The 16,015-nt window shown below is 45.8% G+C and overlaps 1 protein-coding gene and 1 long non-coding RNA gene across 2 annotated transcripts in view; one reads left to right on the plus strand and one right to left on the minus strand.

Moving 5' to 3' along the window:
• Nucleotides 1-4,831: 4,831 nt before the first annotated feature.
• Nucleotides 4,832-6,946, minus strand: LOC142929842 (uncharacterized). Its single transcript, XR_012946002.1, has 3 exons — nucleotides 6,887-6,946; nucleotides 6,043-6,129; nucleotides 4,832-5,714 (listed from the first exon to the last, which is right to left on the minus strand). It is a non-coding gene; the product is annotated as an uncharacterized LOC142929842 (long non-coding RNA).
• A 352-nt stretch (nucleotides 6,947-7,298) lies between these two features.
• LOC142925142 (kinesin-like protein KIF2A) overlaps nucleotides 7,299-16,015 on the plus strand; it is a 30,540-nt gene continuing 21,823 nt past the window's right edge. Inside the window, exons 1-4 of the mRNA XM_076068099.1 lie at nucleotides 7,299-8,441; nucleotides 8,803-8,857; nucleotides 9,854-10,016; nucleotides 11,047-11,287. Of these exons, the coding sequence (XP_075924214.1) occupies nucleotides 8,241-8,441; nucleotides 8,803-8,857; nucleotides 9,854-10,016; nucleotides 11,047-11,287 (660 nt within the window). The 5' untranslated portion in view covers nucleotides 7,299-8,240. The remainder of the gene's footprint in view (nucleotides 8,442-8,802; nucleotides 8,858-9,853; nucleotides 10,017-11,046; nucleotides 11,288-16,015) is intronic.

A 16,015-nucleotide genomic window follows, 5' to 3' on the forward strand; every position in this document is an offset into this window, starting at 1 on the left:
TCAACCGAGCATGGCGAGACTCGCAGAATTAGCGCGGTGCCACCGAGTGTGAGTTCAGAGCTGAGGGACGAAGTATCGCTCAAAACGTATTCCTACATCAAGTGCCAGCCATCCAGCAGCGGAAAAAGCTTGGCCAGCCGCCAACAAACAAAGAGTCAACGAGTCAGCGCCGCCAAGCAAGAGCGTGCAGCAGTCATCCAGCAGTGAAGAAGCCGGCTGTCAGCGAATCAGCGCTGAGAGCGCTCGGGGCGTCTCAACAGAGAGAGAGCGTGCGACTTGGCTCATCCAGCAGCGGAAAGAGCCTGAGCAGCCGTCCGCGAGCAAGAGTGTGTCAGCGCCAGCGAGCGCCCCGTGGGTTCGACCCACACTCGCACCCACCAGCTGAGCGCGATCGCGCATCTTCAAGGAGAGGGAGCTGCCCGCAGCAGTGACAGAAGCCACGGCCGCTGCGGGCCAGCGCTGAGAGCGTTCGAGCAGCACCAGGACGAACGCAGCGTGCCGGCGATGCTTCGCACCCCGAGCGAGAATTCAACTCAGCCATCGGTCGTGTGCCCCTCCCCCGCCTTCACAAACCCGCTTTCGCTGACGTCGCCCGATCACACGAGAATGTACCAAAGAGACAATCCACCTCAGCCGTAGCACATCAAGACTAATGATAAAGTACATTGAAATGTCAAATGATAATGAAGAGCATGGCTAACCCATTGAATTACGTGGATACGGTCACTTAGAAGTATTTCAGTCGGTCGTCTTTAATTGCATCATCTTGTTATGGATCTAGGAATGAACGCGGTACTGTGTGTGCAAATTCCAGTATAATCATTCATAATAGACAGTTAAGGTTTTCCTTAGAGTAGCATTTGCATGTTTTTTATTACGTCTCTCTCTCTCAACAACCGAGGTCGCGTTACGCGGTGATTAACCATATGGCCGAGGCCAAAGTGAAACAACGCAATCGTGATGGTTACCGTGTTAATGCCGTGTTGAAATTCCGAGATTGAGAGTTCTCATATTATCCAAAAATTAAAGTTTAGCTAGAAAATAAAATTGATTAAAGCAGAAGGGTTGAGTGATTCTTTCCGTGATTCTGCATAATAACTGAATTCTGCGATTGAGATCTGAACCTGGTGACCTAAGCACACTAATACATTCAGTACATGTTAAAGTGAGACTAATCGTATTATACCGATCGATAATATGAAGTTAAACAACGAAGCCGAGTTAACTCTGGTATGATCACGGCACCTGCATAACTGCATACTATTAATTGCATTATCCCGATTGATAACCGACCCTCGTCACCGAGGCAGGGCCTGATTCTCATAAGGCTGTCATTAACATAACCACACCCACTCGCATAAATACGAGTCTCCCGAATTAGCATAATGTATACGCATAATTACATATCATAATTTTGGATAAATTATGCAAATTTCAAATTTTATTTAATTTTCATTATTTTCATCAAATCTTCATAACCCACATATACAACATAGTCACTCTCAACTTGTTAATGTCCAATGGAACATTGAAATGCAGTGGAACCCTCAAGTCGACCCCAACACCATTCATCACAACGCTGCAACCCTCCGGGAAACTCCTGCGAATTGAGCAAAACAGCCGCCTTCCCATTCATCAGGACCTCAATAACGTCCATCGCCGTTGCTTGACGTCACGCAAGCCATTTTGGTCCCATTCCCTTAACCTTTAACAATGCGAAATCAACCCTGATGAAGCTTGGAAAAAAATAAGGGAGTTCAACAGAACTCACAAAGCTCATGGTCCACCCTAAACCGCATCTGCACAAACCATGGCAGATGCGGATACCTGGAAAATGAAAACTCTCCAGTGTGCGACTGTGGTCATCCAGAACAGACCATCCAGCATATGAAGCAATGCCCGATCCAGAAAAAAACGAAGGAGACATCACAGCGACACACTCCGCTGGCTCCTGACGTGGCTATCTGGCTTGCATGTGAATTTGTAGTTGTTGTGGCTCTGCATCCACATCTGCAGCCTTGCGAAAGATCAGCAGCAGCCATGTTGGATAAAAAGTCCTCTCCGAGCCATCATCATCTCTCTCACGATGCTGCGAGTTGGAGATACTTAAATAATTTAGCGTTTGTCAAATGCAGGGCATTAGGTAGGCTGATGTATCTATGAAGAGTTTTGCATGTTGGCCCTTTGCAGGCATGCCATGGGTTTCTCCAGGCACACTTATTTTAACTCAGTGCTGTCATAGCTCATAGCACTTACTCATGTGGTACATAACTTGAGTTTCATTACCACATTGGATAACGATGAACGCAAATTACATATGCAAAAATCTTTCTTCAAAGCCAAACCCAGCATGCTTTAGTAATGACCGAGATAACAAACCGCTTACCTGACACAAGTGTACGGTCTGACAATCAGCATGTAAGCCAATGCCTCCCATTGGTGCAGAGGCCTCCACTGTGATTGGTCGGGAGGCAAGATTGAAAGGTTTTGGAGGAACTATTTGAAAGGTAAAAAGGCGGGAAAAGCAAGGGGTGGACTGGAGGACAGTGGAGAACCGTTGGTGGGGGTCAGGATTGGCCGAAGGGAGTGGGGGCGAAAGAAGCTTCCACAGAGGGGGCTTGGGAGGTATAAAAGGAGACAAGCACCGGGATTGGGGAGATTCGAGAGATGAAGATCGAGGGTCAAGAACCAGTCCTGGGCATCATTAGTGCCGTGTCTGAATAAAGGCTTTTAAAAGTCACGTGTCGGCATCACAACACGTTTAAATTTCATCACAATTTTTGCACATGGCCTTGGTGATGCATGCTAGTGATGCAGAGGATGATTTAGATGCTGCATTTGACATTTTCCGGGTTGATAAAAAAAGTATTCAAAAATTTAACTTTTTCACCAACAGTGAATTCAGCATGAACTACATTGGCCTTTAAAAGTCAAACACATTTATGCACGAACTTAAAGAGCATTTGACAGCGCCAATCGAACACATCTGAGCTGCACCAGCGCACGGCCCTCGGTATGTGTGTGTGTGGATCCCACTGGATATTTGCAGAGCTGAGCCAAAAGCAACTCTGGCCTCACAAGACAACTGAATATGTCTTGGGGCCAAGCAGGACCATGAGTGGGGTAAAACAAATTAAACCGGTGCCTACTGAGCCACGGACAGACTTATTTGTCACGGCTCAGTTGTATGGTGTAAAAGGGGTATAAGAAAGTTTCAAGTTTAATTATTGGTTGGAGATCAACCTGGCCCACCATTATCCCTCTGTGATAAATCGATCGAGTACCACCTTGTGGGTCAACGAGCTCCATGGAAAGAAAGCCCCCCCTCCCCCATCATAGAGATTTGGAATTTCCACCAATTAGTGCTACTTCATATTTGTCTGAGAAGGGAGACAATATGGGCTTTCATATTCTTAGTTCTTTCGGTAAAGTCACGTTGAAGGGAAACAATAAAATAATAAAAAATATATAAAATATATATAAAACAATGTTTTATATATATTTTAAAATATATAAAACATTGTTTTTATATATTTTATTATTTTGTTGTTTCCCTTCAGCGTGACTTTACCGAAATAACTAAGAATATGAATGACTGCAGTCACGAAAGCTTTAAATCAAAATTTAATATGGGCTTTGTTGACTATGCCAGTGCAAGTTTCCATGCGCTCATATGAGGCTCCGAAAACCTCGGTGAGGCGGTGAGTCGGGCACGTGTTGCCGCTGGCGATGGATGGCTGTTGAGTCACAAAAGCCATCAATCTTGAGGCTATATCCGCGAGTAATAAGAACAAATAGTAATTTACAATCCTTTATCCATCCACTGCTGGATGGAAGGCTTCCCCAGCGCGCTGACTGTGGGGGATCGCTTGACCATCTTTCACCAGGCTAGTCAGTGCCGGGCTGAAGTGGTTGGAACCCAGGAGCGGCACAAATACAAATTTGCAAGCGATATTAGCTGTGGCCAGAAAATAGAAACTCAGGTTTTGCCAGGTTCTCAGCACAGTTGCACTATCCACGGTGCTCTCGCTACGCCAGGATGGTTTGTACTAGATGAGAATTCCACAAGCATTGACGACACATTTGTACAGCCACCCTTGCTTCAGCTGCTGCCTCCGATGCAGACAATTTCGTAGCAGTGTGTCTGCTACTAACAATTCGGCTTCCCATTTATCTGTGCATTTACCTTAAACCTCGACTTCGCTACTTAACCTTACTCAAAACTTTTTATCTGGTTATTTAAACCCAGTACCAAGAACTGTGCCAAAAACATTGAACCTTAAACACGCACCCATATTCTCCGAAACAAGTTACCTGATTAGCTCACCTTAATAAGCATGGTTTTGAAATCTGCTTTTTGTCTTGTGGCATTGTCTCAAATCTTACGAGTTGTATTTTTATCTGGTCTCATAACATGACTGCTGCTTGCGATGATCTTTCTGACTATAACCAGATGAAAAGAGCATATTGAAATAGCACACCTCTTTCACAAGTGAGACTGTGGGAGACACCAAGTCTCCAAAGTCTCACTCACTCACATGCTATAAGGACTGCCCGCAAAAAATTACATCATAGAATGACTTCTGACAACTGTTTCAGCGACTGTATTTTATCCATATACTAGGCGGTGCACTTTGCCATTCGTCACGATAAAGATAAATGTTCAGCCAAATACAGGTAGTCCTCTACTTACGATGGAGATGCGTTACGACGACCCCAACGTAAGTCAAAAAATATCGTAAGTCGAAGATGGCCTAGCCTACCCAGGAGTCTTAAAGAATGGTGATAATTTAGCAAAACAGAGCAATTTACAGTACCGTACTGTATCAACTATATACTGTATGTATTTATTAATTACAATACTGTGTTGCACAGCAAAATGTAAAGTAAAAAAAACAAGGTACAGTACACACGCTAACACCGAGACAACTCCGTCGACCAGAGTGTTGAGAGTGAGGCATCACCACACAAGGAGGGAGATGCGAACATCCCGGCAGCGTCCCAACGCACAGTATCGTACCTCGTATGCTGCTGCGTTTGCCTGCCGCGCGAAATTAAAAATATTTTACAATTTTGTCGTATCGCTATCGCCATCGTAACATCGAAATATCGTAAGTCGGACCATCGTAACTCGGGGACTTATCTGTAAAGCGAAAGCCAAATTCAACGTGGTTGGGTTTTGTGCAGTCATTTGTGACCAGGCCAAGACCGTCGTCAAGTCACTCCACTTGAGAACAGAAACTGAAAGCTGGATTTGAACCGAGGTTTTCAGCGGCGCCAGAGAAGTGCTCTGGCCCCTGATCCACTCCGGCCACATTTTCTTTCGCACTCCCTCGTTTTTAACAGTGGCCGCACACGTCGCAGCAGAAGGGCTTCTCGCCCGAGTGCATCTGCAGGTGGCGCCGCAGGCCAAACGCCTGCGCGAACGCCTGACCGCACACCTTGCAGCGGTGCGGGTTGTCGGCGGAGGCTGCATTCGCCAGCGAGCACTTGCGCTCGTACGGCTCGGCATCTCCACCGGAGGGCTTCTGCCCCGTCGCTTTGCCGAGACCCTCCTGCCGATGGTTTGCCTGCGCGGGAATGAGCGTCGCCCCCTCGGCGGCCTTTCTCCGACTCTGACGAAGCGTACTGGCCAGCGCCTACCTCGTACGCATTGGGCAGCGAGGTCACGCCTTCAATGATGAGATCTGGATGGCTCTCCGGCAGACGTTTACCTGCAGCAGAAGATGCGCCAGTCGCATTGCTCTCACGCGTTTAAACTGAATAAAGTAGAAATTAAAGTTAGTGTCGACCGGGCTAATTACTCGGTTGAAAGACACGTAACGTGGCCGGGCGATAGGGTATCCATGCAAAGCGTTAAAACGGCATATTACAGAAATGGTGTTCGCGTTGGTCACAATGGTATTTTAAAAAATCTCACGGAACTAGAAATTATTCAAATTTGAGCGAAGAACCAAATTTGACGACGGGTTTTTTTTGCATGCATTCATTTGGTGCCACCAGCATTTGTTTTAAACATCCACCGTTTCGACTCACACTTACCAAAGCGTTTCTTGGTAGTGTACTCCACGGAGCCTTGCTCCGTCAATTGAGGATCCAGTATGGAATTCGAGAAATAAGCATCGTCATCTGGAAGTGGGGGAAAACAAGCGGCCAAGTGTTCAAAACGAAACTGCTGTCAGGCAAAGTTACTGCTGCACCTGCCACTTTTGCGCGAGTGACCCTGTGAACGGTAGTGCGGTGGTTCTTGCACTGCGGCATACTGAACCCGCGACATGACTTGGATTCCCGGTCACGGCAACCATCAGCGGCAAGTGATATCTAAATGGTTCCTTTACCAACCGACGGTGACCAAGCACGGGTGTGCGTGCGGTGGTAGGGCTGCATTACAATAACATTAACACAACAAAATATTATTTTCCGCAATATAACACTACGAATAAACGGGATATTTTAAATGACACATAAGCAGTTTAACATGTGGGCTTTCGCGACCAATATTATCCATAACGGAAGTTTTTGGGTTAGATCGTGTAAATATAAATGTGTCGTTAAAGCTCTCCACCACCTGACACAGCTAATTAGTAAGGTTTGTTCCGTAAACAGAACCTGCCAATTCGTTACTAGTTCAGCACACCGGTGCGTTGAAGGGTAAAACCCACAACGTTTACAATTCGAGTACAGTTTTGTTTATGTGACAAACATTATTAATGAGCGTGTCGTGTGGTGGTGGGTTTAACGACGCATTTTGATTTACACGATGTAGCTCAAAATAACCTCTATTATGGATAGCATATAAACAGTAACATCAAGTAACAGTAAAAGAGTTTACATAGCTTGCAATTAATGTGGTGATATTGTATACACAATGGTGTTCAAGCCGTACCTTCATATGACTCAATTTTAACATGATCCGCTGCTACGTTGCCATAGGAGTCATCCATGACTGGAGTGGACCGCTCGTCTGGCTTATCTGCACATATGCAAAGCCAGTGCATCAACACGCATTTAAGCCACTGACAACATACAAGCCATCAATACAGAGGATGTACCGGGTCATCGAATTTTGAGGCCCTCCACTAATTTCTAATGAGCAGGTGAATCCTCGAGAGAACGGAGAGATTCACTTGCAGGGAGTGTGGACCCCGAGTCATCAAAATTACAAAAGCGAATAACAAATAATCACGTGCAACTACGAAGTGAAGAGAAATCAGAGGAAACAAGCAATAGCGTGGTTAATTCTAGATTTGAAGTTTTTGTGACTGCACGGATCCATATTCTTTGGTTCTTTCGGTAAACTCACGTAGGTAAAAACTTAATAAAATTACCTACGTGACTTTACCGACAGAACCAAAGAGCAAGCAATAGCGTCGCAGATGGAATAAGAAAAAGAACGCACGGACATGAATCAATATTAAACTCGATTAAATTCCTTTAACAAAGGTTATCTTCTGACAAATGACATTTAAAACCGTTCACAGCAAAGTGTAGTGATGTAAACATTGACATGGAATTAGGGTAATTATTTCACTCGAATGTAAACTGACGTCATATGCAACTGCAAGCGAAGATATTGTACAGAATCGGCCGTTCTGCATCAAATTGTAAAATAGATGGAAGAGTGACCAAATACATTATTAAAGGGCTGTACATGTACATTGTAATGTTGTACACAGGTCGATCACTGTATTGATACACCTGTGATGTTTCAATAACAAGTCTTCTCGAAAGGGTGATTGAATATTGCGAAACCGATGGCTTGCATACATGACAAAGGAGAATGTCAAAGGGATCCATAAAGTGCATTGAGTGTGGCGAGAGCCACAAAAAAGCTTTGAAATAAAACGTTCTTTTCACCGTCATTTCTCCGTATTATTTTAGTGGGGTGCACATATGAACCTCATGGTGGGTACCCCGGGGTCCCGAATAAACGGAAGTCAAAATCGCAATGAACTAATTTACTTTTGGCGACTCCGTCCCACCGCGCACATAAAACGCCGCGACCCACCTGGCGCGGATCGTTCTGTTGCCGTGTCGTCCAAGCGCAGCGAGGACGAATGCGCAGAAGGAACAAAACTTTGAAACTTTGATAAGCGCATCGTGCAGAGCTCATCGAGAGGAATAGATTGCCGAATCGGTCGCCTTCAGACATTAAATGACGTCGCAATGCAGTTCATGCGAGAGCCGGGGGCTTATGGGACCCCGGGGTCCTGCCATCAGGTTCATATGTCAATGGATCAATGGAGGTTGTGGAACGAACACTAATAATAGCCACTTGCAAACCTGTGCCACGTGCTCATGTTGCATGTGCATGTGATGTCCTGCATGTGCCGTGTTCATTTAAAACACAGACAGCTAATGGTCCTCACTGGGTGTTCCTGAAGATGATCCAGGAATACCGTGCCAACCTCGACTACCATCCGCTCTCCATCTTTGACCAGGTTCTTGAAGGCCCCCCCTCCCCATGCCTTGTTAACTATCTCGCCTAGTATGCAGGAGGTCGGTGGGTTCAGTCCCGACCCCTGGTGCCTGTATATTTGGCGTTTCCATGTTCTCTCCGTGGTCACACGAATTTTTTTTCCCGGGTGCTCCGGTTTTTCTCTCCATTTCTAAACGTGCGTTTAGAGTATTATTTTGGCTGCTACACATTTCCACGTGATAAGCCGCTTCGTTCAGCTATCACTTGTGGCCAAGTCGCTTCTGGAAAGAGCTACATAGCTCAGTGGGCCTTACCTGGTACGATACAAGTTCCGTTCTTTCAGTACTCTGACTTTATACCGTGCGAACCTTGGCTCTATTCAGGTGGAGGAGCGAAAGATCTGCGTCTGCGTCAGAAAGCGCCCACTCAACAAAAAAGGTACTCGTGGGTGGGAGGTGGGGCGTGAGTGGGAGGGGGGGTGTGAGGGTGGGAGGGGGGGGGGCGTGGGTGGGAGGCTACGTAGTCAGTTTTGCAGTGTAACGGGAATTAAATTTTGATTTAAAGCTTTCGTGACTGCAAGGATTCATCTTCTTTGGTTCTTTCGGTAAAGTCACGTAGAATGAGAATAAAATAATAAATTGATAAAATAACACAATAACATTCTCAATGTATTATTTTATTCTCATTCTACGTGACTTTACCGAAAGAACCAAAGAAGATAACGGGGATTACACAAGTAGTTCAGCGATTGGTCCTGTAGACAAACCTCAGCTGTCTGCACTCACGACTGATGATGCCCGTGTGTTATCGCAGGAATAATTGTATGCATGTTGAACTTCTTTTGCACCATTAGTAGCCAATCGTGCCATCAGAGGTGTGGGGAAAGGACAACGATTTAAACAAAGCAGTGCTAAAGAAACGAGTTTGCAATCTAGTTGAATGTTTATTGTGTAGCATTTCAAGACTCATTTGCAGTCACATACCGAACAATACGTAGTACCCACCCCCCCGCTACTCCCCCCCACGCTACCCCCCCACCCCCGCTAAGACCGCATGCAAGAGCTGTTGACAAATATTTCTATAATCGGTTTTACGATGATGATGGCTGAAATTTAATGCCTAGGCATTTTGCGACCAATATTATGGTTCATAATTTTGTATCGGTCCGGTCATCTTAAGTACATGTGTGTCGTACACCCTCCACCACCCAACACACCCAATTTATAAAAGTTGTAACGTGAGCAAACGTGTGCCAGTCTCTTACTGCTTCAGCATATCCGGTGTGCTGTCGAGCAATTCACAACAATCTTAACGGTTCATTAAATTCTGTGAATTGCTTACGACACCCATTTTTACCTGCGCGATGTGACCCGAAAATTAATTGCGAAATCGGACGACGATCCCGTTGGTGGTGTCTGCGCACGCGTGACCCAGAGCTGGCGCAGAAGGAGATTGATGTGGTGACGGTGCCCAGCCGCGATGTGCTCATGGTCCACGAGCCCAAACACAAGGTTGACCTCACCAAGTACCTGGACAACCAGACGTTCCGCTTCGACTACGCCTTCGACGAGTCGACCTCCAACGAAATCGTCTACAAGTGAGACGGCGCGGCTGGGTCGCTGCCACCGCCGCTGCCCACCCACTGCCACTCCCCCCCCCATACCCACCACCCCATTGAGCCATTGCCACGCATGAACACTCTTCCTTCAATCAGCAGTGCATTATACAGCGCCTAGGTCAGGGGTCGGCAACCAAAGTAACAAGAGGAGCCGTTTTTGTCAAATTCGGTAGAGAAAAAAAAATGTCAAGGGCCGCAATGCGCGTGAATAGGAGACTGCGGTCCCCAAGAAATAACGTCACGAAGCCGTCCTTAAAGAGCCGCATACGACTCCGGAGCCGCGGGTTGCCGACCCCATGGCCTTGGTCCTTGCTGTGACGTTGAACTTCTTTCGCGTCGTACGTAGCCAACCTTGCTAATCAGAGACATCGAACCCCCCCCCCCCCCACCGGGCTTAAACCCTGGAGCTCAGGGCTACCAGCTTTACTTCTATAATAGGGGCCGTGTGCCCTTTAAAACACTTTAGATAAATAGGGTTGTTAAAACAGCTGGTCTGATTTGACGCTGTAAATGGCTGTTGAAATTAGATGTGGCAAGTGCACTGCATCAAGTGAGGGTGGGTGATGAATCTTTGTGTCCTTGCAATTGCTCACGTGCATGTGTCACGTGTGTCTGTGTGCCTGTGCGTGTGGTTACTTGCTGCCACCATGCCCCACCCGGGTGTGTGTGTGTGTGTTAGGTGCTCGCTAACCACTTGCCGCAACAAGTCGTTTGTGTTTGGGGAACAGTAGTGTTACAAACCCGGCGACCCGAGTTTGATTCCTACTCGTGGCCAACACCAGTGACATATCTGAATCCGTCCTGGGCCTCCCCTATGTTGACTTGGCCTCAAATGAGTACCTGGTGCGATGTGTATGCAGTACCACTGGGGAGTCGAAGGCGGCCGAGCGTGGTGCTGGCTACCTTACACCCCTTTGCGTGTGCCGGGTCGGCTTTTATAGGCGCTCGCGAACAGCACTTGCCCCAACAGTCTGTTCAGGCTACACGGGGGATCTGTTTCTTTGTTTAGATTCACCGCCTACCCATTGGTGCAGTCAATCTTCAACAAGGGCATGGCCACGTGCTTCGCTTATGGACAGACGGGAAGCGGCAAAACCCACGTGAGTTCTAGGCCACCGCGCGGTCGCCCTTCGTCATTGGCGGTGGAGCAGTTCTTGCGACGGGGTCGCGGCCCGTTAACCTCTGGGGAACGGGAGTGCACACTATTAAAACCGAAGATTCTCAACTCCACGAGAGGCTATCGTTTCGCGGTGTTGTATACGGCCCTTTTTCCACAATTAATATCCATAAGAATATTTACGGATGCATACACCTAGATTTCTTTTTCCTTTCTTTCGTGACAAACAATATATATATATTTTTTAATGAATCAAACCAGTAAGCCAGAAACACGAAAAACCAGATGTCGGGCATAAACAGACCATTAAAGAATAAAGAAATAATAAAACTCTCAAGGCGAGGATGTAACAGCTATCGGCGAAAATCTCCAGATGAACAAGAGTTTGATGGGCCCCTTAGGAAAGGTCCCTCCGAGGTCAGAACACCAAGAGAGCAGACACCAGACGCCAACAGGGTAAATCGTATACATATTCTTTTCCTTATTTTCCAGTAAAACAACAACAACAAAAATTAAAAGGCAACAACAAGAATAAGATAAAAGTAGCGAGCCTAACGCTCACTCCAATTAAGAACAGGCCACCAGACACATCAGTGAATTATTAAACAATGATTAATTCGCTATCAAATGATTTTCACCTTTAATACCTTTACTGTTAAAACAAAAGCTTGGAGCAAGAATACCGAGTCACATCAAAGGTTATCGAGAAGGAATGAGACAACGAGCAAACTTGCGAAAGAGTTTAAACAATATTCCAAGCAACCCCGACCACATTTGTCTCTCTCACAGCGCGGAGAAGCAGGAATTACACCTTATCACAAGGGGCCATCTGGAAAAGCCAGCCGGGCTTGATGAGGAGACACACCCACCCCACACACGGCAACCAGGCAAAGAAAGTTTTAAAGAAAATTGCAAGATAATATTAATAATAACAACGTGTTAACCTTACACGACATTCCATTATAGAACCTTACAGAACCAAGGGATATGGATTCCAACAATCAAGAAACGGACCTCTTAAACTCAGGATGATAATTATTTTTCTTTTTAATAATTCCATCATAACAATTCGAACCTCGGTAAAACCGAGAGGTGTCGGGAGGACGCAGTTACAAACACGAGTCTTGGCGAACATGGGACCAAATGGTATTTGAGCAATATAAGTCAAAAGTATAAAGAGGTGCTCCCGGCCACCTTTGTCTTTCCCTGCAGAACGTGATAAAATGCATACGCTCGGAAGAGCATCTTCACTTGGAAATAAATCAAATACTATGAATCACAAGCAGGATCATAACTGTGTATGATAAGATACCAACTGTGATGTGAAATGTTAAACTTAAAAAAAATCTTAACCATTTCTTTGTGCGTCGGAACGCGTACGGAAAAGGGGGGGGGAACCCGCCCCTCTCTCTGGGTGGAGGGATTAGACAACCAGACGCCACCAAGATGAATCGAGGTGTCTGTTGTCTTGATGTTTATGGCTTGAGGAAAGACCCCAACAGAGCCATGTCATAAATGACACACACACAAACATACACACTGACACACGAACCCCCCACCACCGACACACGAACCCCCCCCACCGACATACGATCAGATCAAAGATAGCTCCACCTCGTGAGGGGGAGCCGAGAAGGGGAGAGATTTTTGGCATAAAAAGGAGCCGTTTCAGCATTGAAATCAGCTCGTCAGCCCTCGGGGCCAACTCATCAGCCCTCGGGGGCAGCTCAACAGAAGAAGACTCATATCAACTCAGCTCAACAGAAGAAGACTCATCTCAACTCAGCTCAACAGAAGAAGACTCATCTCAACTCAACTCAGCAGAAGAAAAACTTGACCTGTCGCTCGCGAGCGCAGCGTCAGCTACTACAGCAGCGGAAAGAGCGCGCGCCGGCGTAGCTCATCCAGCAGTGGAGGAAACTGCTGTCAGCGAATCAGCACGGGCGCGTTCGCGCATCTTCAAGGAGAAAGAGCGCGGCCAGCAACGCCAAGCAAGAGCGTGCAGCAGCTCAGCCAGCAGTGGAGAGAAACTGCTATCAGCGAACCAGCACGGGCGCGTTCGCGCGTCTTCAAGGAGAGGAAGCGCGCGCCACCAGCGTGCCATCAGCACCAGCCATCAGCACCAGCGCGCCGCTGCGGGCGTGCTTCTAACGCCGTCTACTAGACGGTCATCTCAGCTACAACAACGCATCTACTCGTTCACCAACGTCCGTCGAGTCCGAACCAACTACTGAAAGAAGAATCAACTGATACGTATGATACACTGCCCCCCACTACACACAAACCAGACGTCTGCTTGACGCAAAGAATCGATTCTGAACATTGGCCTACTCTTACACCACTCACACCATTCAACACACACACACGGGTCATTAACAAGCCTAAAAACCTCAAGCCATTGAACCATCCGTGATTGTGGAAACATCGCAACGACCGAGTGAATAATCCATCGTTTTTAAGAGTGTTCATGATTTTTCTCTGTAATATTGTGCTGGGGCTGTACTTCTAACCGCATAAATTACCAACTGACCCATTAACAAGGATTAATTCTTGGCTCCTCACCACGGAGCGCCGCTCGCGGGGATAGAGAGCTTGTTCAACCGGTTCCCTGTCAGGGGTCTGGCCACAATCAATTAAAAGATTGGCCCGAGATAAGGATCTCAAAAGGAAACATCGCCACCCATTGAGTCGCGTTGAGAAGTTGATTAGGAATACTTGAGTCGTTCGTTAATATTTGTCTTTCTGCATAATCTTGCCGGTATCCACGAATGAAATAACGAATTCAAACGCATATTTGTGCCTCCAAGAATAATACCGGTTGGAGTGCCCTGTCAACGAGTAGCGTTGCATAATAATCAGTCATCCTATTGTTAACAACGTGACAATAATTGCATTAAGGGCCGCGCATGATCAGTGACCGAATGCTGTTTTGTGTGACGATTCAAGTAACGAAGCTTTGTGGCCATCGAGTGGTGTTGATAAGGCAATTAGAAGTATTACAGTCGAACGCTTTAAATTCATAATCGTTATGAATCAATGAACGAACATCAACGTGGTACTGTGCTGACGATTTCAAGCATAATAACTTCGCATATCAGAATGTATTAAGGATTGGATACGAATCAAAGACCAAGTGCCGTGTTGTGTAACAATTCAAGCATACGAGTTTGCATATTATAAAGTTAAGGTTTGATAGAATAGTTCGCATGTTTTTAATCTCTCTCTCAACAACCGATCGATTGCGTTACGCGTCGGGAATTAACCACAGGTGCCGCTATCGAGGTGAAACAACGCAATCGTGATGGTATCGTGTTAACGCTGTGTTGAAATTCCAAAATCCCGAGATTGAGTTTTTCATATTATCCAAAAATTAAAGTTAGCTAGAAATAAAATTGATTAAAGCAGAAGGTTTGTGTGTGATTCTTCCTGAAATTCTGCATAATATTGTTCTGCGTATGAGATCTGAATCCTGGGGACCTATCATAAGCACACTATCACCACATGATCCATAACACACATAATCCGTAATGTTCAATCGAGAGTAATCGTATCCTTATCGATAATACGGAATTGAAGAGCAGAGTCGAATCGTCTCTCTCTCATTCACGCTCACAACGCCTGCGTCACTGCATACGATTAATTGCGTTATTCCAATTCATAACACAATCCTCGTCACCGAGGCTCGACCTGATAATCCATAACGACCTGCATTATCATAACCACGCCCACTCGCATAAATTAATACGATTATCTCTCGAATCAGCATAATTTATGCACATAATTACACTAATTAACATAATTTCGGATAAATTATGCAAATCTCAAATTTCATTTAATTTTCATTATTTTCATCAATTTTCATAACACCTATATATACAACATATTGGGGGCTCGTCCGGGATCTCTCGCAGACAGTTTATGCTTGAATTAAGGAACAAATCACTGTTGTATTAACCAAGGTTTTATGATCTAACGTTGCCCTGTGACTGTAACGGGTGTAAAGCAAACAAAAAACGCACTCTGAAGGGAAATTCCAGAGTAGCAGGGTATAACAAAGACAATTGAAGTAAGATTATTTGCTCGAGTCAAACTGACCATATCCTGTGATACAATTGTTTATACGTACTCTGAAGGGAATACCAGAGTCACAGGAGTCGAACTGATGCATTCTGGATACAACTGTTTTGATATGCACTCTGAAGTGAAATTCCAGAGATGCTCGTATTAAGAGTAATTTTTGAGTGGATTGCGGGATATTGGGAACTTGTACCAAAAAGGTCAGGCCGATCTGCTACAGAGCAAACAAATCAGGGAGACACATGGAAGGGGAGCTGTATTGATGACATTGGGACACTGCTTAAGAACTGGATAAAATGGGAGAAAAGCGAACACGATGTAAAAACATCAGGAATAGCTACGCTGAACTCAGACCCTCTCGCACAGACAGACAAACAGAGATTATGGGATGAGGAAAATTTCGGAAAAGAAACAGGTGGGACTGATAACCCCGAAGTCAGAGTGAGACAGAATATCAAAACTAAATCACCAGGAGATTATGTACTAATAACGCGAGAAAGGGCGGAGCCGAAGCTCCGAGGCAACTCTCCAGGAAAACGCACACCACGCACAGACGGCCGACACAAACATCGCGACAGGCACGACGCACCAGACAAATATAAATCAAACACCCCACAAAAACCACCTAAGTATGAGCCATGGGGAAAACAGGAGTCACCGAGCAAAGTTGACCCACGTTACAGGCGCAAAATACACTACAAAAATCATGTTAAGCAACGCCACCGTGATGTTAATGACTCATCCGAATCTGACTCGGATGACGATGATCAACTTTCCGAATACT

This window comes from Petromyzon marinus, chromosome 1 (assembly GCF_048934315.1).
Source record: "Petromyzon marinus isolate PM22_M1 ecotype Great Lakes invasive population chromosome 1, UKy_Petmar_22M1.pri1.0, whole genome shotgun sequence".
NCBI classification, from domain to species: Eukaryota; Metazoa; Chordata; class Hyperoartia; order Petromyzontiformes; family Petromyzontidae; genus Petromyzon; species Petromyzon marinus.